This window comes from Molossus molossus, unplaced genomic scaffold (assembly GCF_014108415.1).
Source record: "Molossus molossus isolate mMolMol1 unplaced genomic scaffold, mMolMol1.p scaffold_m16_p_1, whole genome shotgun sequence".
Lineage (NCBI taxonomy): Eukaryota > Metazoa > Chordata > Mammalia > Chiroptera > Molossidae > Molossus > Molossus molossus.
The window spans coordinates 118,056,418-118,083,887 of record NW_023425344.1 but is presented as its reverse complement, the minus strand read 5'-3'; the positions used below and the strand labels follow the sequence as shown (position 1 = coordinate 118,083,887).

The window sequence follows — 27,470 nt, the reverse complement described above, 5'->3', positions numbered from 1 at the left end:
CTTAAACAACTTGCCTTCCATCATTAACCCGCCTCTGTAGCAATTTACAACTAGTTACAACAAGGAGAAACACTGCCATTAAATTTCAACTACATCAGTGGTTCTCAACCTTTAGCTTACATTAGAATCACCTGGACTGCTTGTTAAACAGATTGTTGGACCTCACTCCCAGAATTTTTGACTCAACAAGAATTAATGTAATTGAAAGCTTATAGCTCAAGGAGACCGGCTGGAATAAGATAAAAAAAGTTAAAGAGGAATAAACCATATCCAACACCTTAAGAGCATCAAAACACAAACCCACACTCCTTTTCTCCCTTTCCTCTTCCTCTTACCCCCTATACTCCACCCAAACAAGTTAACCAATATAAGTTCATCTTCACATGCACACTAGAGTTCAACTTCTTGGAAACAATGAATATCTCTGATTAAGGATGTTAAACAAAATATTGATTTAAAAAGACCAACTTAATAGTTCAACTCTCTTGTTTTAATGTCTCACATTTAAAAAACAAACAAACAGCCCTGGCCGGTTTGGCTCAGCGGTTAGAGCGTCGACCTGCGGTCCTGAGAGACCCGGGTTCAGTTCCCGCTAAGGGCGCGTGCCTCGGCTGCAGTTTGTCCCCGGCCCTGGTCGGTTGTGCGGGTGGCAGCCACTCGATGTGTCCCTTTCACATCGATGTTTCTCTCTCTCTCTCTGTTCCTCTCTCTCCCTCCCACTCTACCTGAACAAAAAATGGAAAAATGTCCTCGGGTGAGGATAAAAAAAAACAAACAAAAAAACAAAATATGCTGGAATAAAGTACCTCTCAATTGATGCTTGAAACTTCACTTTAGAAGTTCCTTAAATTAAATCTTTTAGTTAAATTAAATAGGTGAAATATCAACAAACAGAAAATTCCCCCACCAAGGATTAGCATATTACTGTTGTTTTTAAACCAAGTTATTTAGCATAAGTCTTATAGCAGCAGGACACCCACCAACCCACCCACCTCTCTTTACCTCCTCTGTGACCACTCATATCCAAACAGCCCCATGCCCCTCTCCCTGTTGTTCCTAAGGGTTACTGCCCTTCTCACTCTACTTATTCTTCCTGAGTCAAAATCATGACAGTGCATGAACTATGACTATTCTAGTGGTTCAGAACTATCATTGGAGTGGCTAAAAATATCGATGCTCAGACTCCAACTCAGACTTAACTAATGAACAACAATCTTTGGTAATGAAGCCCAAGGACCTCTATATGCTCTTAAGGCAAAAACTATGCCCTCTACTTAATATGGTAACTGGAACACAAGGCACAATCAACAACTGCTGAACACTGTTATGGAAACACAAAAAGGCAAATTTAAACATTCCCCAATTGCAGAATTGTGTACTGTTTAATAAATTACCTAGCTAATTAGACAATTACATTTTTTAAAAAGTCTTACTTTTTAATACTAGCAACACTAGTTAAGTAATATAGTTGGATAACTTAGGGGATTTAAGCATTTCCCTATCACTGATACAGGTTAAAGCTAAAGAAAATCCCTAATCTTTTCTTAAAAGTTCAAAAGGTAAGTTAGGTAGCTACAAAGGATTTAAATAAAACAAGACCAAATATAACAAGAGAGTTTCAGAAAGCCAGAAAACCAAGTGTTCTAAAAGAAAAAGTGTTGACTTTGACTGAAAACTAGAAGATAACTATAAATAACAGGATATATCTGTTGTTGGCAATAACTACTTTTCCAGAAAAAGTAATCAAATTCCCAAGAAAAGATCAACTTGTCGACCTTTTTACACTTTAATCCTTTTCTCCTGCAAATGTATTTTCAAGTTCACTAATAATATACTGGTTTCAGATTGAAAAGTAGTAGCGCATAGGGCGGGGTTAATAGTAAGCTCTCTAATTTGAACTAAGTAAAAATAATGGTTTTTAACTTCATAAATTTAAAACATATTGTCATATTAAACCAACACTAGTTTTTTTAAATTGAAAAACCTAGACTGATATTTAAAGTCTCTATGAATATAAAGAGGTCTTATAAATCAATAAAAGATAAATATCCCAAAAGGGGGTAAGGTGAGCAAACACAACTTCCAAAAGACACATCAATGCCCAATAAACATGTTAAAAGTCCAACTTCATCAGTTAAATTTTTTTTTTTATAAATGATGAGCATTTTATCCCAATCAAGCACCACCTGGTGGGGGGGACTAGCATAACCTTTCTATGAGAAGTATGGTAATGTTTCAAATGCCTTGAAAATAAGCAAATCCTTTGAGTCAGCAATTCAGTTTATCCTAAAATGTAATCTATGAGGTATTCCCAATGAGGTTTATAAAAATCAGAAACTAGAAAATAAAAAGGAAGGTCAATAATAACAGACTAAATAAATTAGTTTAGATCTGTGATCACATAAGCATTTGAAAAATATTTACTGACAGGAGAAAGTCGTGATGCCTTCTGCTTTTTCCCTACTGAAAACATAAACAGAACATACAGTACCATTCTGTTGTTATTAAAAACATGTATAGCTTAAGCAGAGGGTGTGGAAAGAACTACAGTTACAGTATCATCTAGAAAGCAACACTTTGTTTTGAAAATTGAATCATCTATTTGGGTATCTTTTTTTCTTGCCCAGTTTTTTTCTTCCAGTGTGCATGTATTACCTGTGTAATTTTTAAAGTTTAAATCTATTAACATAAATAACCTATAACATAACTAGAGCCTAGTGTAGATCTAGGAAGTACATCATTTGGAGAAAAGATGGTCTGGGATAAAATCCTATCCTTTGATTTATTGATATTTCTAAATATAAACTTTTAACAAGGGATAAATATTTATTCATTCAAGAATTCTATTTAAAAGCATATTTAACATAAAATAGACTAAAAAAAAGAGAGTTTTCAAAAACCAAGTATGGAAACATGGTAAAAGTATAACACCTAAAAAATCTCTAGTACTTTGTAGGTCTTTTTAGTTCAGTTCATCTGCGTTTATTCTCTCCCCTAAAATAACAAATGAATGAATGATGTGGAATGCATTACCTACATATCTGTTCCAGAAATGACATAAAGAACTTGCAAGGTTTGGTCTCAGTAATTAAGACACATAAAAGCTGAGAAAGTTGGTTGAGATGTAACTACATGAAAACATACCGCAAATTAAAAATTTCAATAATAAAATACCCGCGAGTTTTTTTTAAAGCTAATTAAAATGAAATTAAGCTAGGTAATAAGTTTGAAAACATCAGATTTTATACAATTGCAAAAAAATGAAAACAGAATTCAATGTTTTACTGTGAATTCTTTTGATAAAGTTTCCCCAAAAAGAAAAGAAAAACTCTCAGTTTGGTGGCCTAAGTCAACTGTCATATTTTGGGAATCAGAAAAAGAGCAGTAAAACTTATCTTTCTTCTACAACCTTTCAAATGCCTCCTTAGATCGCATTATCTACATGAAAGTTTGAGATGCGCACTGTTTAGTAATAGCACCAGACATCACAGATTTTTCAAAACACTGCCTTCCAATGGGCCTAAACAGATAATTCAATTTTCAAAAGAAAGGGTTGCTTACTAGATGCTACTGTAAAAATCTGTTAATCGTGCAAACTCAACAAGTAGGCAGTAAAACACTGCTAATTCTAATTTGCCAGTGAATATTAGCCAGTCAATTTTAAGGAAAAAAAATGTAATGACTGACATACAAGAAGGCAATAGTAACTTACTGCTCATGTATATAGTCTCCTTCCAACTAATTTGTGTTTTTTCTGAAAGTTGCATTAAATCAAGACTTCGTCTTTATCCTTCAATCGTATACCTGACCCATCATCATAAAACAGTTATTTCCTAAAGCTCAAAAATGCAAAATGTGGCTCACAAGGTTAGATAAAATGTGGTTAAGTTAAACCAAGCCTAACTTACTGACACCGAAATAGAAATCGCCAGAGAAAGGGGTCCAGAAGCAAAAAGCCTCTACTTTCTAAATCACAATAAGAGTCTTGTCCAATATCAGACAATAACACTGCGTTTTGTTGTTTCAGCTGCGAGGCTGGATATGCAATCTGCAGTAACTCTTCCAACAGCTTCAAGTAAGTCATATGCTACTGAGAAAAGTTGGGTCACAAACAAACAGTAAAGACGTAAAAAGATGCAAGCAGAAGCCTCATCATTTAAAAAAAAAAAAAGGCCCATCAGCACCTTTTCCGAGAAATAGTTCCCTTCCCCCATCTTTAAGTAGGCACTTAAGACTGCCAAGCAGATCCATTTCTTTATTAACTGATGCCCACTTGGGGCAACCGTACACCAAGCTGCTCTTAGGCCTACTCTAACCCCTTCCAAAAGTGCTCAAGTGAGGCTGAAGGCCAGGGTAACCCTCTTAGAAACCCTCTTCTCCACCACCACCCTCCGCCCCACCCTCGCAGGTGCTCCTAGGGCCAGAGAAAGGACACCCGGCCCAGGGCTGGCAGGAATTGCCCGCAAGAGAAGTCTCCGGGGCCCGAGGCCTCCGCCATAGGAGGGCCTGGAAAGCACCGCCCCCAGCGCACCTCTCCACACCCGGCTAACCCGCGAATGTCTGCTTTTGACACCCTCTGTCCCTAGCAAAGGCAGCGGAGGAGACAGGGGCGGGGAGATACCGTGCTGGGCTGCGCACCAGGCCCAGGCCTGCCCCTCGGGGTCGCGCGGGCCGCCTGAATCTGTTCCCCGGTCAAGCCAGCACGGCGGCCACCCTCACCTGGATGACCTCGTTGACCTCCCGGATACATTCCACCATGTGTTGCAAAATCTGCTCGGCCGTGAGCACTTCGTAGCGGTAATCCTCTTCCTGCTCGTGCCCCGGCCCGCCGCCGCCGCCGCCGCCACCACCACCGCCGGGCCCGAGAGCACTGCCGCCGCTGCCGCCCGTCTCCCCACCCAGTAGTCCGTCCCGCTCCCCGCCGACGCCCAGGCCGGGCTCCACCAGCTCCACCTCGCCCAGATCCAGGTTATCGTCATCCGGCTCGTCCTCGTCCTCCTCCTCTTCCTCGGCGCCGCTGTCCTCCTCGCTGCACTCTTCGTCCTCGTCGAACTCGTAGTTGTAGCCCTCGTCTGAGTCCATGGCGCGACGCGCAGGGGCCCGGCGGACGTTGGCCCTGAGGCGGGGAGAGGGCGGGGACGCCCAGGCCCCGGCTCTCGCTCCGGCTCCGGCTGATGTCCGGACGCAGGCCTGGCTCCAGCCCCGAGGGCCGCGGCTCCTCCCCGGGCGCGGAGGTTGGCAGTTGGCGGCTGGCGGCGGCGGGGAGGTCGTGGACGGGAGAGGGAGGGAGCGAGGGGGCCGCTTGCCGCCCGCCTCAGTCAGACGCGGCTCCGCTCCGGCCTCCAAGAGAAAAGAGTCCTCAGCGCCACCTCTTCGGCCGCTGCTGCTGCTACGGCTACTGAGCCAACAAAGGGGCGTGCGTCATCGCGTCGCGCTGCGTATTCGCGTCACTACTCTTGGCGTCACCGCGCCCCGCCCCGCCGCCCCTGCGTGGAGTTCGAGGAGACCCCACGGCCCGGCCTGGCCCTGGGAGCGCGGCACTGCCAAAGTCGCCTTCTCGTCCCGGCTGAGGTTACTGGTGGGCGGAGACCAGTGGACCCGATACTTGAGGAGGCAGTAGCCGCCCCGTCATTACGAGAGCCCCCTGCCACCCAGGACCGTCCAGGGGATGTTTTTTGCCGCAGGCTTTAGGGATCCAGCCCCCTCCGGCAGTCCCGCCCGCAGAAGTTATTTTAGGAAGATCTCTGCTGTTGAGCCAAAATTCCTGTTGCCCAGGCTGCTAAATGGAAGTCTGTTTTATAGGAACCTCTAAACTGTGTGACAGGTGAACCTTATTTTAAGTAGTTTGATTCTGTAGTGGTTTTAAAGTCGCGTAGTGACATCATATTAAATAAACTTTTCCTAAACTCCGCTCAACAAGCACCAGTTAATTGAGCACTGTATAGGGCTTTACGTATTTTCTCATCTTCATGGAGCCACCGTACCCCATCCCCTTTGGAAGTGGGGCACTTGACCAAGACCACAGAATACTTGCCCTATTAGCCTCTGCGTGACCTAAAATATTAATCATAACTATTTATAATGCATAATATGTGTTAAATACTACAGAGTATATATTAATACAACACAACTCAGGCGATAGTAGAAATATCTACAATAACCAAATATCACAGAAAGATAATGCTTGTCTCTCATCCAGAAATGTGCTGTGGGAGCTGATTGTCAAAGGGTGCTAGACGGTAGAGAAGATGGTCTAGCCTCAGGGAGTAACAGAAGCAAAAGCACAGTAGGTATAACGTAGTTTAATTTGGGGAACTTTTTTTTTTGGTACCTGATCCTAGCAGGAACCCAACCGGGGACTCTCTGGTCCACAGGCCAACGCTCCAACCGCGGGGAACTTAACGTGTAAGAAGGAGTAGCAAGATATTAGACAAGTTAGGGGGCCAGGACAGTAAGTTACTTTATGCCATTTTAAGAGTGCATTTAAATCTTTGTAAATAGGACAGGAGAGCCAAACAAGTGTTCTGAAGGAAGAAGCATAAAAAAGCTCCATCTTTGGATAACTTGAAGGATTGGTCAGACTGAAAATCTTTTCAAATCTGAATTCCTAACTTATTGATAAATCTTACTGTTCAACATACAGGTTCCCTTGGGAAACTGATTTTGAATGGTTAAAAATTATAATGTAAATAAGCCCCTACTAATTTCTCCACTTTTTTGAGTTTTTAAATAATCAGATTTACTAAACAGGATTTCCACATTGGAGCTTTTAACATCAATGCTGGTAGGTCTTGGTCCTTTGATTCTTAGCAACTCTATGTTGTCACCACAACTGGGGCAAGCTAAGGACACTAGCAACCCTTCTCTCCACCCTATCACCACTGTTACATACCTACAGAAAAACATCAGTAGTACTTATCAGTATCCTAAGCCCTTTTGCCCTTTTTTTTACATCTTATCCCTACTTTGGTTTTTTTTAGAGCTTTTTTTTTTATCCTCACCCAAGAACATTTTTTTTCATTTTCTTGTTCAGATAGAGTGGAGGGAGAGGGAGGAAGAGCGAGAGAGAGAGAAACATCCATGTGAAAGGGACACATTGAGTGGTTGCCACCCGCAGGACCAAACCATGGCCAGGGACAAACTGCAACTGAGGTATGCACCCTTAGTGGGAACCGAACCCGGGTCTCTCTGGACCGCAGGCCGACGCTCTAACCACTGAGCAAAACTGGTCAGGGCCATACCCCTACTCTTAATGAATCCTACCATTCATATAATTCCCTCTGATACTGGAGCAGCTAACCACTACTGGAGAAATTTGTATAAGAACATGCATTCTATTTTTATTTTATTTTTAAATTGTCACCTGAGGTTATGTTTTTATTGATTTTTAGAGAGAGAAGAAAGGAGATAGAGAAACATCAATGTGAGAGAGAAACATTGATCGGTTGCTTCCTGTACCTGCCCAGACCTGAGATCAAACACACAACCTAGGTATGCGCCCTGACCAGGAATCTAACCAGTGATCTCATAGTGCGTGGGTCAACGCTCAACCAGTGAGCCACACTGGCCAGGCATAGGCCATTCTTTCAAACTTTCACCAGTTTTCTCATACACCCAACCTTTCTTATCCGTGTTAAGGGTTGTGATGAGAGAAGGCAGATCAATATGATCTGTTCTTTTTTTTAAAATGTATTTTGTATTTATTTATTATTTTATTTTATTTTTATTTTTATTTTTTTGTTGTTGTTACAGATGTTTCTCCTTTTTAACCCCATTGGCACCCCCTTCCCCATCCCCCCCCACCCCGTCCCCGGCTTTGTTGTCCATGTCCATTGGTTATGCATATAAGTTCTGTGGTTTATCTCTTCCACCCCCCCACCCCCTCTTCTGAGGGATGTCAGTATGTGCCCTACTTTCATGTTTCTGGGTCTACCGTATTCCTCAGACTGTTATGTTCATTATATTCCGTGTATAAGTGAGATCATGTGGTATTTGTCTTTTTCTGTTATTTATTATTTTAGAGAGAGCAGAGAGGGAGAGAGGGAAGGATGAATGAGAGAACATCAGTTGGCTGCCTCCTGTACTCCCCCTACTCGGTGGTGCCCGCAACGTGGGCACGTGCCCTGAACAGGAATGGAATCAGTGACCTCTTGGTGCATGGGGCAATGCTCAGTCCACTGAGCCACACTAGCTGGGCCTGTGTTGTTGTTGTTGTTTTTGTTGTTGTTTTAAAACTATGGCTGGTTTGCCCTGGCCGGTTTGGCTCAAGGGTTAGAGCATTGGCCTGCAGACCAAAGAGTCATGGGTTCGATTCCAGTCAAGGGCACATACCTCGGTTGGGGTTTGGTCCTGGGCCCTGGTCAGGTCATGCGGGAAGCAGGCAGTCGATGTATCTCTCTCACATTGATGTTTCTCTCTCTCTCTCTCTCTCTCTCCCTCTCCCTCTCCCTCTCCCTCTCCCTCTCCCTCTCCCTCTATCTGAAGATAAATGGAAAAATATCCTCGGTGAGGAATAAAAACAAAAACAAAAACAAAACAATGGCTGCTTTGTGGGGAATGGACTATGAAAGCAGGGACCAATTAAAAAGCTGTCCCAGTGTCCAGGTGAATAAGGATAATAGCTTGGGCTAGGGTTGTGAAAATGAAGATGAGAAGTGGTTGGATTCATGTCTGAAAGTAGAGCAAACAGATTTGCTGATGACTGTGGGGTTGATAGTAGAATCAAGGATGCCTACTAGATTTGGGGCTTGAACAACTGGGTGAATGATGGTGCTATTTACCGAAACGTTAAATTTGAGGTGATTTTTAGACATTAAGGTAAAGGTGTTGAATAAGCAGTTCTGTACGCTAATGTACAAGACTGATGGTCAGAAGAAGTTAGGGTTAGAGATAAAATTTCACCAGAGTTTATGTCAACAATGTTGAGAAGCAGCATAGGCTAAAGATTTAAAGCTTATTGCTTTGAAGAAAATAGTTGAATTTCCCTCTGCTCCTCCAGTTGCTGTCCATAAACCTTAAGCAAATTACTGAACCTCTCTGAGCTTCATTTTAGAGGATTATAATTGCTATTTTTATAGGATTCTTTGTGAGAATCAAGTAAAATAATGTATTTAAGGCACTTGACCTAGTGCTTGGCACACAGTTAACTGCTTAAAAAACTAGAACTTAAAAAAAAAGTATCATATATCATCTTTCATCTTGTGGGAAAAACTATAGCCAATCAGATTTATAATCTTGTAATGGATTTTATTTTAGTTATAATTGTATGTACATGGCCCGTGTCATCCCCATTTTCTAGGGGGAAAAATGGGTCTTTTTTTTCTCAGAAACCTTTTCTATTATCTCATGACTTCTTTCTTAGTCAATGTCATGGAAATATCATAGTGCCTCTGAATTTTGGAGTCTCCTGTTCATGGATAAACCTTCATAACCAAATTTTTTTTCAGCAACACTCATTCCATTGATATTTAGAAAATTATCTTAGAATCAGGTTAGGTTATAGGGCTATTTAAGGAAACAAGTATAACAACTTCTCTCTGACCTCAACTTCTCTCTATTGGCCTAGGACTGACCCACATACAATGTTTTTCTAAATGACTTGATTATAAAGGTATTGCTTGTGTTATTTATTTCTTTCTCAGCTATGGTGATTACTGGGTAGAAGTAGAGTAGTCTGTAAACAACAACAGGACAAGGTCCTTGAAAAACAGAATAGGCAAGTTAAGATTTACTTGGTGCCAAAAGAATCACTGTTGGTAATTAGGTACTCCCATTGTCCCCATGTCCTAATAAGATAAAAAAAAATGTATTAGTACATATTTATTCAATATCTACTCAGGGAGCAAAACTCCATAAATATTTATATGCTCACCAAATGGTTATGAACAAAATTCCAACAGGAAGAATATGAAAGTGCTGTTCAGATAAATAGAGATTAAAATAGCATTGGAGCCCTGGCCGGTTTGGCTCAGCGGTTAGAGCGTCGGCCTGCGGTCCGGAGAGACCCGGGTTCGGTTCCCGCTAAGGGCACGTACTCGGTTGCAGTTTTTCCCCGGCCCTGGTTGGTCGTGCGGGTGGCAGCCACTCGATGTGTCCCTTCACGTCGATGTTTCTCACTCTCGCTCCCTTCCTCTCTCTCCCTCCCACTCTATCTGTACAAAAAAAATAAAATAAAATAAAATAAATAAAATAGCATTGGAATTTTTCTAAGGGCAGATAATATTGTTGCAAGCAATGGAAAAGCCTCTAGTAAGGGCAGGGCACAGAGTGACCAATAGTTCCTATTGCACAGAACGGGATTCCCGGGATATGGAATTTTCAGTGGTAAATCTGGGAAATCACAGGCAAACTGAGATGGTTGGTCACCTTACAGGGTAATCCTCACACTCCCACCCCCAAAATTCTTGTGTGCTGTAATTAAAACAGTTTCCAAAACTAAGTGGAAGGAAATTACTTTTTTGTCATTTTGTTTATAAAGTTTGTTTTTTGTTTTGTTTTATTATTTTAATTTATTTTTTTAGAGAGAGAGAGAGAGAAACATCAATGTGAGAAAGAAACATTGATTGGCTGCCTCCTGCATGCCCACTACTGGGGATTGAGCCCGAAACCAGGGCATGTGCACCGACTGGGAATAGAATTGTGACCTCTCAGTCCATGGACCGACACTTAAGCCACTGAGCCACACTGGCCATGCTATAAAATTTTTTCATGCAGCATTTTTTTTTTTTTTTGCTTTGAGGGGGTTTATGTTTTTGTTATTTTACCATACATAAGATAAAAAAATTTTAATTTTAATATAAATTTAATTTAAAATTAAATTTTAGCAAAAAGTGCAGAGATAATAAGCTAATTGGGTAGTTTGCATTTCTTTAAAAACATCTGTCTTCATGTGTACTTCAAATTTTGTTACAAACAACAATTAAGTGTTACACCATTGTTGAGAGACAGATCTTATCACAACAGTTCTATGTAGTAAATACTAATAAAGCTTAGTGAAACTGAGGTTATATATCTCATTAGAAGTCTGGTAGGGATGGTAATAATCAAATATAGAACCTGAGATTCCTGACTGCAGCCTTTTCTCTAAGCTATCCTGTACTATCTTTCTTCTAGAATACAGGGTCTATAGACTTTATTATTCAACCTGAGATTCTATACAAGTTATTATCTGTAGTATGTGGTAAATTAATGCTGGAACTAGAGGTAGAGTACATGTCCTTATACAATTAGACAAATGTACAAAACTAGTGTCTGTGTTCTTTATAAATTGTAAAACACGTTTGGCCAGAGTGTGCTTATGCCCCAAGCAAAAACTAGCAAATGATCACCTCCCCAAAAGTGACAATATGTTTGTCCTAAGGAGTTAGCCACTTGAAGAAAAAAAGTATTAACAAAAGTGTGCAAAATAAATATTTCTCTATATTTCACAGTATCTTTAATTTATCCTGTTGCCTTAGGGATGTGTATTTGAATGAATGGATGAATGAATGAGTGGGCAAAAAGTGAGCAAATGTATTATTAAGACTCTACTCTATGCCAGAGTAGGTGCATGCACATTTAATTTACTCTTTATGATCTTGTGAAGTTGGAAGTCTTAACCTCATTTTATAAATGAGAAAAAAGACTCAAAGATGAATAGTAAGTTGCCAAAGTCTACAAGAGGTACTAGAGCTTTGATTCAAACTCATCTTTAGAGTTCAACTCTGCTGTTTTTGGCATACAACCTCAGGAATTGTAATAAGATCTTATTCCTATTCTAATATGTGCCTTTGTATATGTTATAATGGAGTAATTGCTACCAAGCCTACTATTGTCTAGATTGGCAGCATAAACATTGACTGTATGCAATGTTTGTTCCTTCTGGAAATAGGTAATAAAAATAGAGTAGTATATAAATAGATGTGTTATCTTCTGTTCACACCATCCTATTTTATTCTTATAGATACAATCTTAGTATTTTTAATGAAAACTTAAAATACTTAAGTCATGATTTTTGTTGGTCAACCAATCAATAATTATGTATTAATATTCTACTCAGTGCAAAACAGAATTTTGGAGCATTTTGGAGAGAGAAAAAAGAAGAGCCCTGCCATCTAAGCAATCATTATTTAAGAGGAAGAATCTTAAATTAAAAGAAAATGTTAACTATATAAAATAGTAACTGTGCATTGAAAAGATATCACAAGCCAAGAATGGCACAGATGGTAAGTGCTGAAAGAGTTTAAAGGAGACAGAAGTCACTAGACTGGGGTGTTCTAAGAAATCATATGCTGAACTTTCTCATATATCCATGCCTTTGCATCTGCTGTTCCCTCTGCCTGACATCCTTCCCAACCCCTTTTCCTTTCAACTAATCTATATGCTTCAACACTACTTTTTTTCAACCATTTCAAACCTGGCACTTGACACCTAGAAAATGAGTTGTTTGTGCATCTCCCATTCCTAACAAACTTCCAAGATTTGATAATGTTAGAATGAATTAATATAAACCTAAAGCTGTAAACCAATAGACATTTAGTGTCTTCTTATCTCAAAGTGTGTTGAATTTTGCCAACATATAAATATTGGCATTCTAACCTGTTAATTCTTCTAGGTCTCCATGAAAACTTGTAGATTGTGTGGATAAGGACAAAGGGGCCTGATGTGCATGTCCTTCATGGCACCCCTTATCTAAGGTTTCTGTAGGGCAAATGCCCATCTCAACTCTCACATCCCCAGTGGTTCCTCAGGTTTTAATACTTCTTTGCAAGACAGTATTGATGTTGAGATTCATTGGACTGGACACAACTTATACGATACAGATTGGTTATGAATGAGCAAAGGACTGCAGCAGGGAACAAAAAATAAATGCCTTAATGACCTATTAGAATAACCAAGGGAACCCAGAAACAGTAACACCTGACAGGTCACCTGGCCCCCAAGGTTTTCAGAAAAGAAAAAGCTCTTCATTTAAAAATTTTTTCTTTTCTTTTTTTTGTTTCTCTATTCCCACCCCCCCCACCCCCATTTGTTTTGTTTGAGTCAATACCATGATTTAAAAGACACAGTCACCTCTTCCAGCTTCAGGAACCAGATGCCACTCCTTACAGTTATTTTGCAATGTAGCAAGAACCGGTTTTTCAATTGTGTCTTTCCTCTGATACCCTCAGAGACATCATCAGTAAAGTAATAATGGAGCACTTGTGATACATAACTTCTTGTCCAGATTGTTTATGAGCTGCTTCATATTTTGTGTTCATGAAAAGATAATTTAACATGTTGAATGTGTGGTTTGACACACTCAAATATTGAAATGCTGAACAGAGTTCCCATTTTAAAATAATTAAAATCATTACTGTGTATCTAAATGTTATTAAAATGGAATAGTACCATATTGATTTTTTTTACATAAAGCAAAGTCATATTTATGCAGACATATTTTGTTGTGAACAATAACAAACTGCATGTATGAGCTATGAGCCTTTGTTTTCTTCTCAATAAGTGTGTGTGGGAGGTTGCAGGTCAAACAGAGTGATGTTGTGCAAAAGTGGATATTCTTATCAGCTAACTTTGAGAGGCACTATTGTGTGTCAGCACCATAGGCTCCACAGCTAGAAGCCCCTCTTATTAAGTATAATATTATATAACCTTAAGCAAGTTACTTAATCTCTTAAGACCACATTTACCACCTAAAAAATAGGAATAGTAATAGGGTCTTTGTCATTGGATTGTAACAATTAACTGACTTGATGTAAAGGACTCATTGCATTATTATTGGACACAGAAAATTACAATCTTTTTGTCTTAGACCTGAGAATATACAAAGATGATTATTCAATCACTTTTAAAGCAGTGGCCTTTTGAAGAGTACAGACTATTACTCATTTGTCAAATTGTTGAAAACGTTGCTGTGCTCTCTTGTATGCCTGACTTTTTATTACTTAATTCAACAAGTTGGTTATTCACCTAAATTATGTCAGGCGCTGTGTTGGATGATGAGATAAAGAAGAGAAATAAAAACATTTCAGCTCTTAAGATGCTCAGAGAGTAATGAAGGAAACAGATGTAACCCATTAATTACTTTATAATATAATAAGTACTATAATGAAATATGATCTGAATATTAGGGGAGCAAAAAGATAGGCATCTTAGTGTGGGAGGCAGACAAGGGTGTCATGGAGGGCTTTGTAGGGGAGGGGCCACCTGAGCTGAGTACTGAAGGAAAAATAAATGATGTTCTGGAAAGAGGGAGTAATATATATGCATGTAAGTATTAAAGAATATGATATATTTAAACCATTACCTGTTTGGAGAATTGCCAGTAGTCAACATGTGCGAAATTTAGGTTGTATATTAAACTATTAGAAATGCACTAGTCCCTTCTCTCTACCCTTCCCATATTCTTTTGCCTTTCCCTGTTCTTTTTTATGTTCTCTTATCCTCCTTTTTAGGTAACTTGGCTAAAGTTTCCATAGCTTGTGAGTGGTAGAGCTAGAAATCAAAGCCCTGATTCATCTCTCTGTCTCCAGAGTCTATGCTTCTGCTAATGCTACTTTGAAGATTTTTCACTCTTTTAGTAAAGTTTGTCATTATTTTTCTAAAATTTTTGTGAGAATAACTGTCAGATTGCTTGCTTTACTAAACTAATTTTGATTATTGCATTTGGATTATATTAGATAATAGGATGGGTGCAAGGAAAGAAAGATGTGTTCCACTTTAATTCAATTAAATGTACATTTACTGAATGCAATTGGACATAAACCATTGTACTGCCCTGGCCAATTTGCCTCAGCGGTAGAGTGTTGGCCCACAGACCAATGCGTCGCGGGTTTGATTCTGGCCAAGGGCACATCCTCGGTTGCGATTTGTTCCGGCCCTGATCGGGGTCGTGCAGGAGGCAACCAGTCAATGTTTCTCATGTCGATGTTTCTCTTTCCCTTTTTTTCCCTCTCTTTCCCTCCCACTTTATCTGAAGATAAATAGAAAAATATCCTCGGGTGAGGATTAAATATTTTTTAAAAATCCATCGTACTGAGTATTATAAGTTACAGCACTGGCTGCCGTGGCTCATTTGGTTGGAGCATTGTTCCATATACCAAAAGGTGGCAGGTTTGATTCCTGGTCAAGGCACATAGCCAGGTTATGGGTTTGATCCCCAGTGGGGAGGCAATTGATTGATTTATTTTTTCCTTTCTCTCTCTCCCTTCTGCTCTTTAAATTACACACACACACACACACACACACACCCCCAGCATCATTAAAAAAAAAAAAAAGTTATATTTCCTATCCTTAAGAAGCTTACAACCAAATGATACAGGAAAAAATTCAATGCAAAACAGCTCATTTAACAGCTGTCTGTTAGGCTTAACACTAGGGTAGTGGTTCTCAACCTTTTTAAATTATTAGCATCTAAGGAACCTTTTTAGAGCTTTTATTCCTAATCACTCCCCACCCCATGAAATTTTAATACCACAGATATATTGTATATCAACTTATGTACTACATGTAGATTTGTGCTTTATATATAAAAAGACTACCTTTTTTCCCACACACGCGCTGCCCCCCCAAAAAACTTTTCATCCTCTCAGGGGCAATATAGCCCATGTTGAGAATGTATACACTAGGCTAGGCTATCAAAGTCTGAGATTGGCAATAAAATTCTGGTTTCAGAATTTTAGCAAGTATGTACCAAAGATTAAATATAATTTAAAAATTAAAATTTCTGAGTTAAGCCCTGGCCGGTTTGGCTCAGCGGTTGGAGCGTTAGCCTGCGGTCCGGAGAGACCCGGGTTCGGTTCCCGCTAAGGGCATGTAACTTGGTTGCAGTTTGTCCCCGGCCCTGGTTGGGTCGTGCGGGTGGCAACCACTCGATGTGTCCCTTTCACGTCGATGTTTCTCTCTCTCTCTCCCTCCCACTCTATCTGAACAAAAAATGGAAAAATGTCCTCGGGTGAGGATTAAAAAAAAAAAAAAAAAAAAAAAAAATTTCTGAGTTAAAAAAAATATATGGCCCGGCTGGTGTGGCTCAGTGGATTGAGCGTTATCCCATGGACTGAGAGGTCTCAGCTCAGTTCCTGGTCCAAGCACATGCCCAGATTTCAGGCTTGATCCCCAGTAGGGGGCATGCAGGAGAGAGGCGATCAATGTATCTCTATCTCTCTCACCCAATGTTTTTATCTCTCCCTTTCTCACTCTCTAAAAATCAATAAAAACATATTTTTAAAAAATATGGCATTAGATAAAAAAAGAATGTGGATATTCATACCTGTGTGGCTGAGCTCAAGATTGCCACACTGTCTTACCTCTAGGGGAGTATATTCACAATATAGTCTGTAATGGGAAGGGGAGAATGGAAAATAATTTGAAACTATCATCATATTGTGGTTAAAAGAGAAACTGAAGTTCATAAATTATTTCACCTTCAGCCCACTCTAATCATCTTAAATTTTTCTTGACATTCTTATCCTGAACAAAATTGTATTTGTCCTCTGTAATATGTAATTAATTCTCTGTGAATGCCTTATTCATTCACATATTAATTTATATACAGGTCAGAAGTATATACCAACTAGAAAATTCACAGGATATGCATATTCATTTTAGTCCTCAATCTAGAATGAAAATTACAAATGCTATGCTTATTTTTTACTCCATATAGACATTCTTTGTAAATCAGTTTATCCAAGCTAAAGTACCCTCTCCAGGACAAAATTAAATTCTCCTGGCCTATATTCCAAGGAACTGAGGGAAGTTTCCAGCCAACAGCCTATGGGGAATTGAATCCTTAACAAGGAACTCAAAGCCTTGATTCAACAGCCTATGAGGAGCTAAATCCTGCCAAAAACCACATGAGCAAGCATGGAAGTTACTTTTCTGGCAGTCAGGCATTCAAGTGAGATCGCAGCTCTGGCTAACACCTCGTCTGTATCCTTGTGAGAGCCTGAGACAGAGGACCTACCTAAGCCACGCCCAGATTCTGACCCACAGAGACTCTGAGATAGTAAATGTTTGTTGTTATTTTTAAAAATCGAACTCTCCTTTATTCTAACCAAAACATCTCCCTTTAAATGAACATAAACATAAACTGAGATACAAATGTCCAATAAATGATTAAAAGGGTCAACTTTATTAGCAATTGAAATAGAAATTAATAAGATTCAGTTTTTACCTGTCAAAATGGTAGGGATTTTATAAAATGGTATTACTAATTTTGATGGGAAAGAAGCAGGGACAGAATGACAGCTTATAGGAGTACAATTTGGTACAGTTTTTCTAGAGGGCAATTTGTAAGAAAGAAAAAATTTAAAATGAGGATACATATCCTTTAATCCAGAATTAATTCTTCACTAGTAACTTTTTAAAAATTAATTTTTCTTACAGATGTTTCTCCTTTTTTCCCCATTGACACCCTCTTCCCAATACCTCCCTTACCCGCACCCCCTGCATTGTTGTCTATGTCCATTGGTTATGCATATATGCATATAAGTTCTTTGATTGATCTCTTCCCTCCCCCCCCATCCCTCTCTTCTGAGGTTTGTCAGTCTGTACCCTACTTCTGTGTCTCTGGATCTATTTTGTTCATCACTTTACTTTGTTCATTGTATTCCACAAATAAGTGAGATGATGTGATACATGTTTCTTTGACTGGCTTGTTTCGCTTAGGATAAATCTCTCCAGGTCCCTCCACGTTGTCTCAAAAGATAAGAGATCTTTCTTTCTTATAGCTGCATAGTATTCCATTGTGCATATGTACCACAGCTTTCTTATCTATTCATCTACTGTTGGATACTTGGGCTGTTTCCAGATCTTAGCAATTGTAAATAGTGCTGCTATGAACATAGGGGTACATATATTCTTTCTGATTGGTGTTTCAGGCTTCTTAGGATATATTCCTAGAAGTGGGATGACTGGGTCCAATGGCAGTTCAATTTTTAATTTTTTGAGATAACACCAGTGTTTCCATAGTGGCTGTACCAGTCTACATTCCCACCAGCAGTGTACTAGATAGAGTCCCCTTTTCTCCACACCCTCACCAACACTTGTTTGATGATTTGTGGATGGTGGCGATTCTGACAGGTGTGAGGTGATACCTCATTGTTGTTTTAATTTGCATCTCTCTGATGATTAGTGATGTTAAGCATTTTTTTCATATGTCTTATGACCATTTGTATGTCCTGTTTGGAGAGGTGTCTATTTAGTTCCTCTGTCCATTTTTTAATTGGATTCTTTGTCTTTTTTTGTTGTTGAGTTGTAAGAGAACTCTATATATCTTGGAGATTAACCCCTTATCTGATGTATCGTTGGCAATTATGCTCTCCCATATAGTGGGATTTTTCTATTTTGATGTGTGTTTCTTTTGATGTGCAGAAGCTTTTTAGATTGATGTAGTCCCATTTATTAATTTTTCCCTTTGTCTCTCTTGCTTTAGGCATTGTATCAGTGAAAATTCTGCTGCATGTGATGTCTGAAAATTTGTTGCCTACATTTTCTTCTAGGATTTTTATGGATTCACGAATCACATTTAAGTCTTTTATCCATTTTGAGTTTATTCTTGTGTATGGTGTGAGTTGGTGATCTTCATTATTTTGCATGTAGCTGTCCAATTTTCCCAACACCATTTATTGGAAGAGGTCGTCTTTACTCCACTGTATGCTCTTGCCACCTTTGTCAAATATTAATTGAGAATAATGTCTTGGGTCAGTTTCTGAGTTCTCTGTTCCTTTCCGTTGATCTACATGCCTGTTCTTGTACCAGTACCAGGCTGTTTCGATTACAATGGCTTTGTAGTATAACCTGATATCTGGTATTGTGATTCCTCCTACTTTGTTCTTTTTTTTTTTTTTTTTTTCAAGATTGCTGTGGCTATTCGGGATCTCTTTTGGTTTCATATAAGCTTCTGGAGTATTAGTTCTAGTTCCATGAACTATGTCGTTGGTATTTTAATGGGGATTGCATTGAATCTATAGATAGCTTTGGGAGTATGGACATTTTAATAATGTTAAATCTTTCAATGCATGAACAAGGTATATACTTCCACTTTTTTATATCTTCCTCTAGTTCTTTTATCAATGTTTAGTAGTTTTCTGTTCTCAGTTTTCTGTCCTTTACTTCTTTTTTTTTTTTTTTATCCTCACCCGAGGACATTTTTCCATCTTTTGTTCAGGTAGAGCGGGAGGGAGAGAGAGGAAGAGAGAGAGAGAGAAACATCGATGTGAAAGGGACACATCAAGTGGCTGCCACCCGCACAACCAACCAGGGCCGGGGACAAACTGCAACCGAGGTACGTCCCTTAGCGGGAACCGAACCTGGGTCTCTCAGGACCGCAGGCCGATGCTCTAACCGCTGAGCCAAACCAGCCAGGGCTGTCCTTTACTTCTTTGGTTAAGGTTATTCATAGGTATCTTCGATTTTTGTTTTTTTGTTTTTTTTGCAGCAATGGTAAATGGGATTGTATTTTTACAATTCTCTGTGAGTTCATTATTGGTGTAAAACAATGCCGTTGATTTCTTGATGTTAATTTTGTATTCTGCTACTTTGCCAAATTTGTTTATTAAATCTAGTATATTTTTTATGGAGTCTCTAGGATTTTCTATCTACAATATCATGTCATCTGCAAATCAGGAAGTTTCACTTCCTCCTTTCCAATTTGGATTACTTTTATTTTTTCTTCATGTCTAATTGCTGTGGCTAAGACTTCCAGTATTATGTTAAATAAGAGTGCCAAAACTGGGCATCCCTGTCTTGTTCTTGTTCTTAAGGGAAATGCTTTTAGTTTTTGCCCATTGAGTATGATGTTGGCTGTAGGTTTTTCATAAAGGCTGTAGCCTTTATGATGTTGAGATATGGTCCCTCTATTCCCACATTGCTGAGCATTTTTATCAGAAATGGGTGCTACTATTTACAATAGCTAAGATCTGGAAACAGCCCAAGTGTCCACCAGTAGACGAATGGATAAAAAAGCTGTGGTACAATGGAGTACTATGCAGCGGTAAGAAAGAAAGATCTCTTATCCTTTGAGACGACATGGAGGGACCTGGAAAGTATTATCCTAAGTGAAAGAAGCCAAGCAGAAAAAGACAAATACCACATGATCTCACTTATATACGGAATATAATGAACATAACAGTCTGAGGAATACAGTAGACCCAGAAACATGGAAGTAGGGCACAGACTGACATCCCTCAGAAGAGGGGGTGGGTGGGGTAGGGGGGTGGGAAGAGATAAACCACAGAACTTATATGCATGTATGCATGACCAATGGACATGGACAACTAAGCCGGAGACGGGGCGGAGGTGGGGTGGGGTGGGGGGTGCCAATGGGGTAAAAAGGTAAAATATCTGTAACAAAAAAATAAATAAAAAATTCATAAAAAAAACCCCAAAAAACAGAGAACTTATATGCATATATGCATAACCCACAGACACAGACAGTAGTGTGATGAAGGCCTGGGGTGGGGCGGGAACCTGATGGAGGGGAGCAGTGGGGGGAAAATAGGGGACATCTGTAATACTCTCAACAATAAAGATACATTAAAAAAAAAAAAAAAAGAAATGGGTGCTAGATTTTGTTGAATGCTTTTTCAGCATCAATTGATATGATCATATGGTTTTTATCTTTCATTTTGTTTATGTGGTGTATCACACTTATTGATTTGTGAATATTGTACCAGCCTTGCATCCCTGGGATGAATCCCAATTTGTCATGGTGAATAATTTTTTAATGTATTGGTGGATCCAGTCCAGCCAGTGTGGGTCAGTGGTTGAGCATTGACCCATGCACCAAGAGGTTACTGGTTCAATTCTCGGTCAGGACACATGCCCAGGAAGTAGGCCCAATCCCCAGTGCGGGGCATGCAGGAGGTGGCCCTTGATGTTCTCTCTCATCAATGTTTCTCTCTCTCTCTCTCTCTCTCTCTCTCTCTCTCGCTCTCTTCCTGTCTCTGTAAAAATCAATAAAGGAAAAAAAAATTTAATGTATTGGTGGATCCAATTTGCTAGTATTTTGTTAAGGATTTTGGCATCTATGTTCATCAGGGATATTGGCCTACAGTTTTCTTTCTTTGTAGTGTTTTTATCTGGTTTTGAAATTCAAATTATGCTGGCCTCATAAAATGAATTTGGAAGTCTTCCTTCTTCTTGAATTTTTTGGAATACTTTGGGGAGAATAGGTGTCAGTTCTTTGAATGTTTGGTAAAATTTCCCTGTGAAGCAGTCTGGGCCTGGGCTTTTGTTAGCTGGGAGTTTCTCGATTACATCTTCAATTTCCTTAGTTCAAGTTTTCTGTCTCTTCCCGGTTCAGTTTTGGGAGAGTTTGGGATTCTAGAAATTTGTCTATTTCACTTAGATTGTCCAATTTACAGGTGTATAATAGTTCATAGTATTTTTTTTTATCCTCACCCGAGAACGTTTTTTGCATTTATCTTCAGATAGACTGTGTGTGTGGGGGAGAAACATCGATGTGAGAGAGACACATTGACTGGTTGCCACCCGTACCACCCCAACCGGGGCGAGGACAAACTGCAACAGAGGTACTTGCCCTTAGTGGGAACTGAACCTGGACTCTCTGGTCTGCAGGCAGAAGCTCTAACTGCTGAGCCAAACCAGCCAGGGCTCATAGTATTTTTTAATGATCCTCTGTATTTCTGTGGTATCAGTTGTTACTTCTCCTCTTTCGTTTCTGATGTTGTTTATTTGGGTCCTCTCTTTTTGTTTCTTGGTGAGTCTGGCCAAGGGTACATCAATCTTCTTCGTCTTTTCAAAGAGCCAGCTCTTTGTTTCACTGATCTTTTCAATTGTTTGTTGTTGTTGTTTCTATGCTATTTATTTCTGCTCTGACCTTTACTATTTCTTTCCTTCTACTTGCTCTGGGTTTTTGTTTGTTTGTTTGTTTGCTTGCTTGCTTTCTAGTTCTTTAAGTTGTAGAGTTAGAAAGCCAATTAGAAATTTTTCTTGTTTCTTGAGCTAGGTCTGTAGTGCTATGAACTTCCTTCTCCGGACTGCTTTCTCTGTGTCCCATAGATTTTGTGTTGTGTGTTCATTTTCACTGGTTTCCAGGAAGTTTTGAATTTCTTCCTTGATCTCCTTGGTAACCCATTCATTTTTTTTTAATTTTTAAAATTAATTAATTTATTTTTGTTTCAGATGTTTCTCCTTTGCCCACACTGATTCACCTCTCCCTATCCCTCCCCGCCCTGTCCCCAGCTTTGTTGTCTATGTCCATTGTTCATGCATACATGCATAAAAGTTCTGTGGTTTATCTCTCCCCCACAACCCCCTCTTCTGGGGATTGTCAGTCTGTACTCCACTTTCACATCTCTGAGACTACCCCATTCCTCAGACTGTTATGTTCATCATATTCCACAAATAAATGAGATCATATGATACTTGCCTTTCTCTGTTTGGCTTGTTTGGCTTAGGATAATGCTTTCCAGGTCCCTCCATGTCATCTCAAAGGATAAGAGATCTTTCTTTCTTACAGCTGCATAGTACTCCATTGTGTATATGTACCACTGCTTTTTTATCCATTTGTCTACTGATGGACACTTGGGCTGTTTCCAGATCTTAGCTATTGTAAATAGTGCTGCTATGAACATGGGGGTACACATATTCTTTCTGATTGGTGTTTCAGGCTTCTTAGGGTATATTCTGAGAAGCGGGATCACTGGGTCAAATGGAAGTTCAATTTTTAATTTTTTGAGGCAACACCATATTGTTTTCCATAGTGGCTGCACCAGTCTGCATTCCCACCAGCAGTGTACTAGAGTCTCATTTTCTCCACATCCTCGCCAACACTTGTTGTTTGATGATTTGTTCATGGCGGCCATTCTGACAGGTGTGAGGTGATACCTCATTGGTGTTTTAATTTGCATCTCTCTGATGATTAGTGATGTTGAGCATTTCTTCATATGTCTCTTAGCCATTTGTACATCCTGTTTGGAGAGGTATCTATTTAGTTCCTCTGCCCATTTTTTTATTGGGTTCTTTGACTTCCTTTTGTTGAGTTATATGAGCACTCTATATATTTTGGAAATTAACCCCTTATCTGATGTATCATTGGCAATGATGTTCTCCCATACAGTGGGTTGACTTTCCATTTTGATGGTTGTTTCTTTTGCAGTGCAGAAGCTTTTGAGTTTGATGTAGTCCCATGTGTTCATTTTCTCTGTTGTTTCTGTTGCCTTAGGTGATGTATCAGTGAAAATTCTGCTGCGTATGATGTCCCAAATTTTGCTGCCTACATTTTCTTGTAGGATTTTTATGGATTCATGAGTCATAGTTAAGTCTTTTATCCATTTTGAGTTTATTCTTGTGTATGGTGTAAGATGATGGTCTAGTTTAATTTTTTTGCATGTAGCCATCCAATTTTTCCAACACCATTTATTTTTTTATTTTTTTTTATCCTCACCCGAGGACATTTTTCCATTTTTTATTCAGGTGGAGTGGGAGGGAGAGAGAGGAACAGAGAGAGAGAGAGAAACATCGATGTGAAAGGAACACATTGAGTGGCTGCCACCCGCACAACCGACCAGGGCCGGGGACAAACTGCAACCTAGGTACGCGCCCTTAGCGGGAACCGAACCCGGGTCTCTCAGGACCGCAGGCCAACGCTCTAACCGCTGAGCAAAACCGGCCAGGGCCCAACACCATTTATTAAAGAGGCTATCTTTACTCCACCGTATGCTTTTGACACCTTTGTTTAAGAACATGCTATTTAGCCTCCATGTGTTTACATGTCTTTGCATGTTTTTGTTGTAATTGATTTCTAGTTTTATGCCATTATGATTTGAGAAGATGCTTGATATGATTTCAATCTTCTTGAACTTGGAGAGACTTAGTTTGTGTCTTAACATGTGGTCTATCCATGAGAATGTCCCGTGTGCCTTGGGAAGAATGTGAATTCTGAAAATTTGGGGTGTAGTTCTCTGAAGATATCTATTAAATCCATTTGATCTAGTGCACCATTTACAGTCTTTGTTTCTTTGTTAATTTTTTGTCTAGAAGATGTATCCAGTAACATCAGTGGGGTGTTGAGGTCTCCTGCTATGAGTGTATTGCTGTTGATTTCTCCTTTTGAAGTCCTCCAGAAGTTTTAAAATGTATTTTGGTGATCCTATGTTGGGTACATATATGTTTACCAAGGTTATATCTTCCTGTTAGATACAGCCTTTCAATATTATGTGGTGGTCTTCTTTGTCTCTTGTTATGGCCCTCATTTTGAAATCTATTTTAACAGATATGAGGATTACTACCCCAGCTTTTTTTTCCCTTCCCGTTTGCTTGGAATATTTTTTCCATCCCTTCACTTTCAACCTATGTGAGTCTTTTGTTGTGAGGTGGGTCTCTTGTAAACAACATATATATGAGTCATGCTTTCTTATCTAATTAGCTACTCTGTGTCCTCTGATTGGAAAATTTAATCCATTTACATTTAAGGTTATTATTGATATGTACTTATTTATTGCCATTTTTCTTTGTTATGTTTATGTTTCTCTTCCTATTTCTCCTGCTTATTACAGCACTCCCTTGAACATTTCTTGCAGTTTTGTTTGGTGCTAATATATTCCCTTAGCATTTTTTTTTTTTTTGTCTTTTAAGCGCTTTATTTGACCTTCTATTTTGAACGATAGCCTTGCTGAATAGAGTAGTCTTGGATTCAGATCCCAGTTTTTCATTACCTAGATTCCTTCATACCATTCCCTTCTGGCCTGTAGTGTTTCTGTTGGGAAGACAGCTGAAAGCCTTAGGGGGGTTCCTTTGTAGGTAACCTGTTGCTTATCTCTTGCTGCTTTTAGGATTCTCTCTTTGTCTTTAACTTTTGGCATTTTATTTATTTTTTATTTATTTTTATTTTTATTTTTGTTACAGATGTTTCTCCTTTTTTACCTCATTGACACCCTTATCCCCATCCCCCCCGCCCCATCTTCGGCTTTGTTTTCCCTGTCCATTGGTTATGCATACGTGCATATAAGATCTGTGGTTTATCTCTTCCCTCCCCCCACCACCCTTTCTACTCAGTGTTGTCAGTATGTACCCTACTTTCATGTTTCTGGGTACACCCTATTCCTCAGACTGTTATGTTCATCATATTCCACAAATAAATGGGATCATATGATACTTGTCTTTCTCTGTTTGGCTTGTTTTGCTTAGGATAATACTTTCCAGGTCCCTCCATGTAGTCTCAAAGGAAAAGAGATCTTTATTTCTTACAGCTGCATAGTACTCCGTTGTGTATATGTACCACCGCTTTTTTATCCATTTGTCTACTGATGGACACTTGGGCTGTTTCCAGATCTTAGCTATTGTAAATAGTGCTGCTATGAACATGGGGGTACATATATTCTTTTTGATTGGTGTTTCAGGCTTCTTAGGGTATATTCCTAGAAGTGGGATCACTGGGTCAAATGGAGGTTCAATTTTTAATTTTTTGAGGTAACACCATATTGTTTTCCATAGTGGCTGCACCAGTCTGCATTCCCACCAGCAGTGTACTAGAGTCTCATTTTCTCCACACCCTCGCCAACACTGGTTGTTTGATGATTTGTTCATGGCGGCCATTCTGACAGATGTGAGGTGATGCCTCATTGTTGTTTTAATTTGTATCTCTCTGATGATTAGTGATGTTGAGCATTTCTTTATATGTCTCTTAGCCATTTGTACATCCTGTTTGGAGAGGTGTCTATTCAGCTACTCTGCCCATTTTTAATTGGGTTCTTTGTTTTCCTTTTGTTGAGTTGTATAAATTCTCTATATATTTTGGAAATTAACCCCTTATCTGATGTATCATTGGCAATGATGTTCTCCCATACAGTGGATTGTCTTTCTATTTTGATGGTTGTTTCTTTTGCTGTGCAGAAGCTTTTGAGTTTGATGTAGTCCCATGTGTTCATTTTCTCTGTTGTTTCTGTTGCCTTAGATGATGTATCAGTGAAAATTCTGCTGCGTATGATGTTCCAAATTTTGCTGCCTACATTTTCTTGTAGGATTTTTATGGATTCATGAGTCACATTTAAGTCTTTTATCCATTTTGAGTTTATTCTTGTGTATGGTGTAAGTTGATAGTCTAGTTTTATTTTTTCGCATATAGCTATCCAATTTTCCCAACACTATTTATTAAAGAGGCTGTCTTTACTCCACTGTATACTCTTGCCACCTTTGTCAAGTATTAATTGAGCATACTGCCTTGGGTCCATTTCTGGGTTCCCTATTCTGTTCTATTGGTCTATATGCCTGTTCTTGTGCCAGTACCAGGCTTTTTTGATTACAGTCACTTTGTAGTATAACCTGATATCTGGTATTGTGATCCCACCTGCTTTGTCCTTCTTTTTCAAGATTGCTGTGGCTATTTGGGGTCTTTTTTTGGTTCCATATGAACTTCTGAAGTATTTGTTCCAGTTCTGTGAAATATGTCATTGGTATTTTGATGGGGATTGCATTGAATCTATAGACTGGCATTTTAATTATGTGTCTTGTTTGTGCCTGTTTGGGTTCTTCTTGCTTGGAGTTCTCTGTGCTTCTTGAACTAGTATGCCGTCTTCCTTCACCAAGTTAGGGATGTTTCTGTTACTATTTCTTTAAATATATTCTCTAACTTTTGCTCATTTTCTTCTTCTGGCACTCCTATAACGTGGGTGTTGTTACATTTCATATTGTCCCATAGTTCTCTTAGGCTGTCTTCCTGTTTTTTTTGTTTGTTTGTTTGTTTTTAGGTTGTTGTTGTTGTTGTTTTCATTGTTTTTACTTTGGCTCCCTGACTGGGTGATTTTTGTTTTTACCCTGTATTGTAATTTTCTGATCCTATTCTCGGCTTCCTCTACTCTGCTGGTCATTCCTTCCAATGTGTTCTTTATTTCTGCTATGTCATTCTTCATTTCCAATTGTTGATTATCAATTATTCTATATCTTGACTCATGCTGTTGAGCTTCCTCATAAATACTATTCTGAACTCTACCTCTGATATCTTGCTTAATTCTGTTTCATTTATCTCTTCTCCTGTTGAATTCTCTTGTTCTTTTATTTGGGATTTGTTTCTTTTTTCACCATTATGGCTGTCTCAGTGGGTTTTGGAGCCTGCCAGATTTTCCCTGTGGGTGTTGGTTTTCCTCTGGTTGTGCTTCCTTTTCCTGGATTTGGATGAGTATGGGAGGATCCATGTTAAACACCACTTTCATGTTTTACTTTCCTTGGTAGATTTGTAAGCCAAGTAAAGATTCAGTTATCCTCTAGCTTTTGCCTGGAGGTTATTAGTCTCAGTTACTTGATGAGCCTTGGGTTGTAGGCCTCAGCTGAATGAAAAATCCCTCAGGTGTAAGAGGATTCCCAGTGGGTGGGGCGCTTGCTTGCTGTTAATGAGTCTCTATTTGCATTTCTCTGGCCTGGCCTGGTGGTGTTGAATTACTGTGGGAGGGGCCATTGCTTCTCCTTGGGGCTCTGGGACAGGGGTTCTTTGAGTAATATGGCTACTGTATGTTAGGGAGCGACTGTATGTTAGGGAG

At 39.4% G+C, this 27,470-nt stretch overlaps 1 protein-coding gene across 2 annotated transcripts in view; it reads right to left on the bottom strand.

Annotated features, from left to right (window-relative positions):
* The window catches only part of ARIH1 (ariadne RBR E3 ubiquitin protein ligase 1), a 134,936-nt gene extending 129,538 nt beyond the window's left edge, over positions 1-5,398 (bottom strand). Inside the window, exon 1 of one of the 2 annotated variants that reach the window (XM_036247785.1) lies at positions 4,720-5,398. In XM_036247785.1, coding sequence (XP_036103678.1) covers positions 4,720-5,082 — 363 coding nt within the window. In that variant the 5' untranslated portion in view covers positions 5,083-5,398. The remainder of the gene's footprint in view (positions 1-4,719) is intronic. The other variant, XM_036247789.1, reaches the window with a different exon arrangement.
* Between the last annotated feature and the right edge of the window lie 22,072 nt (positions 5,399-27,470).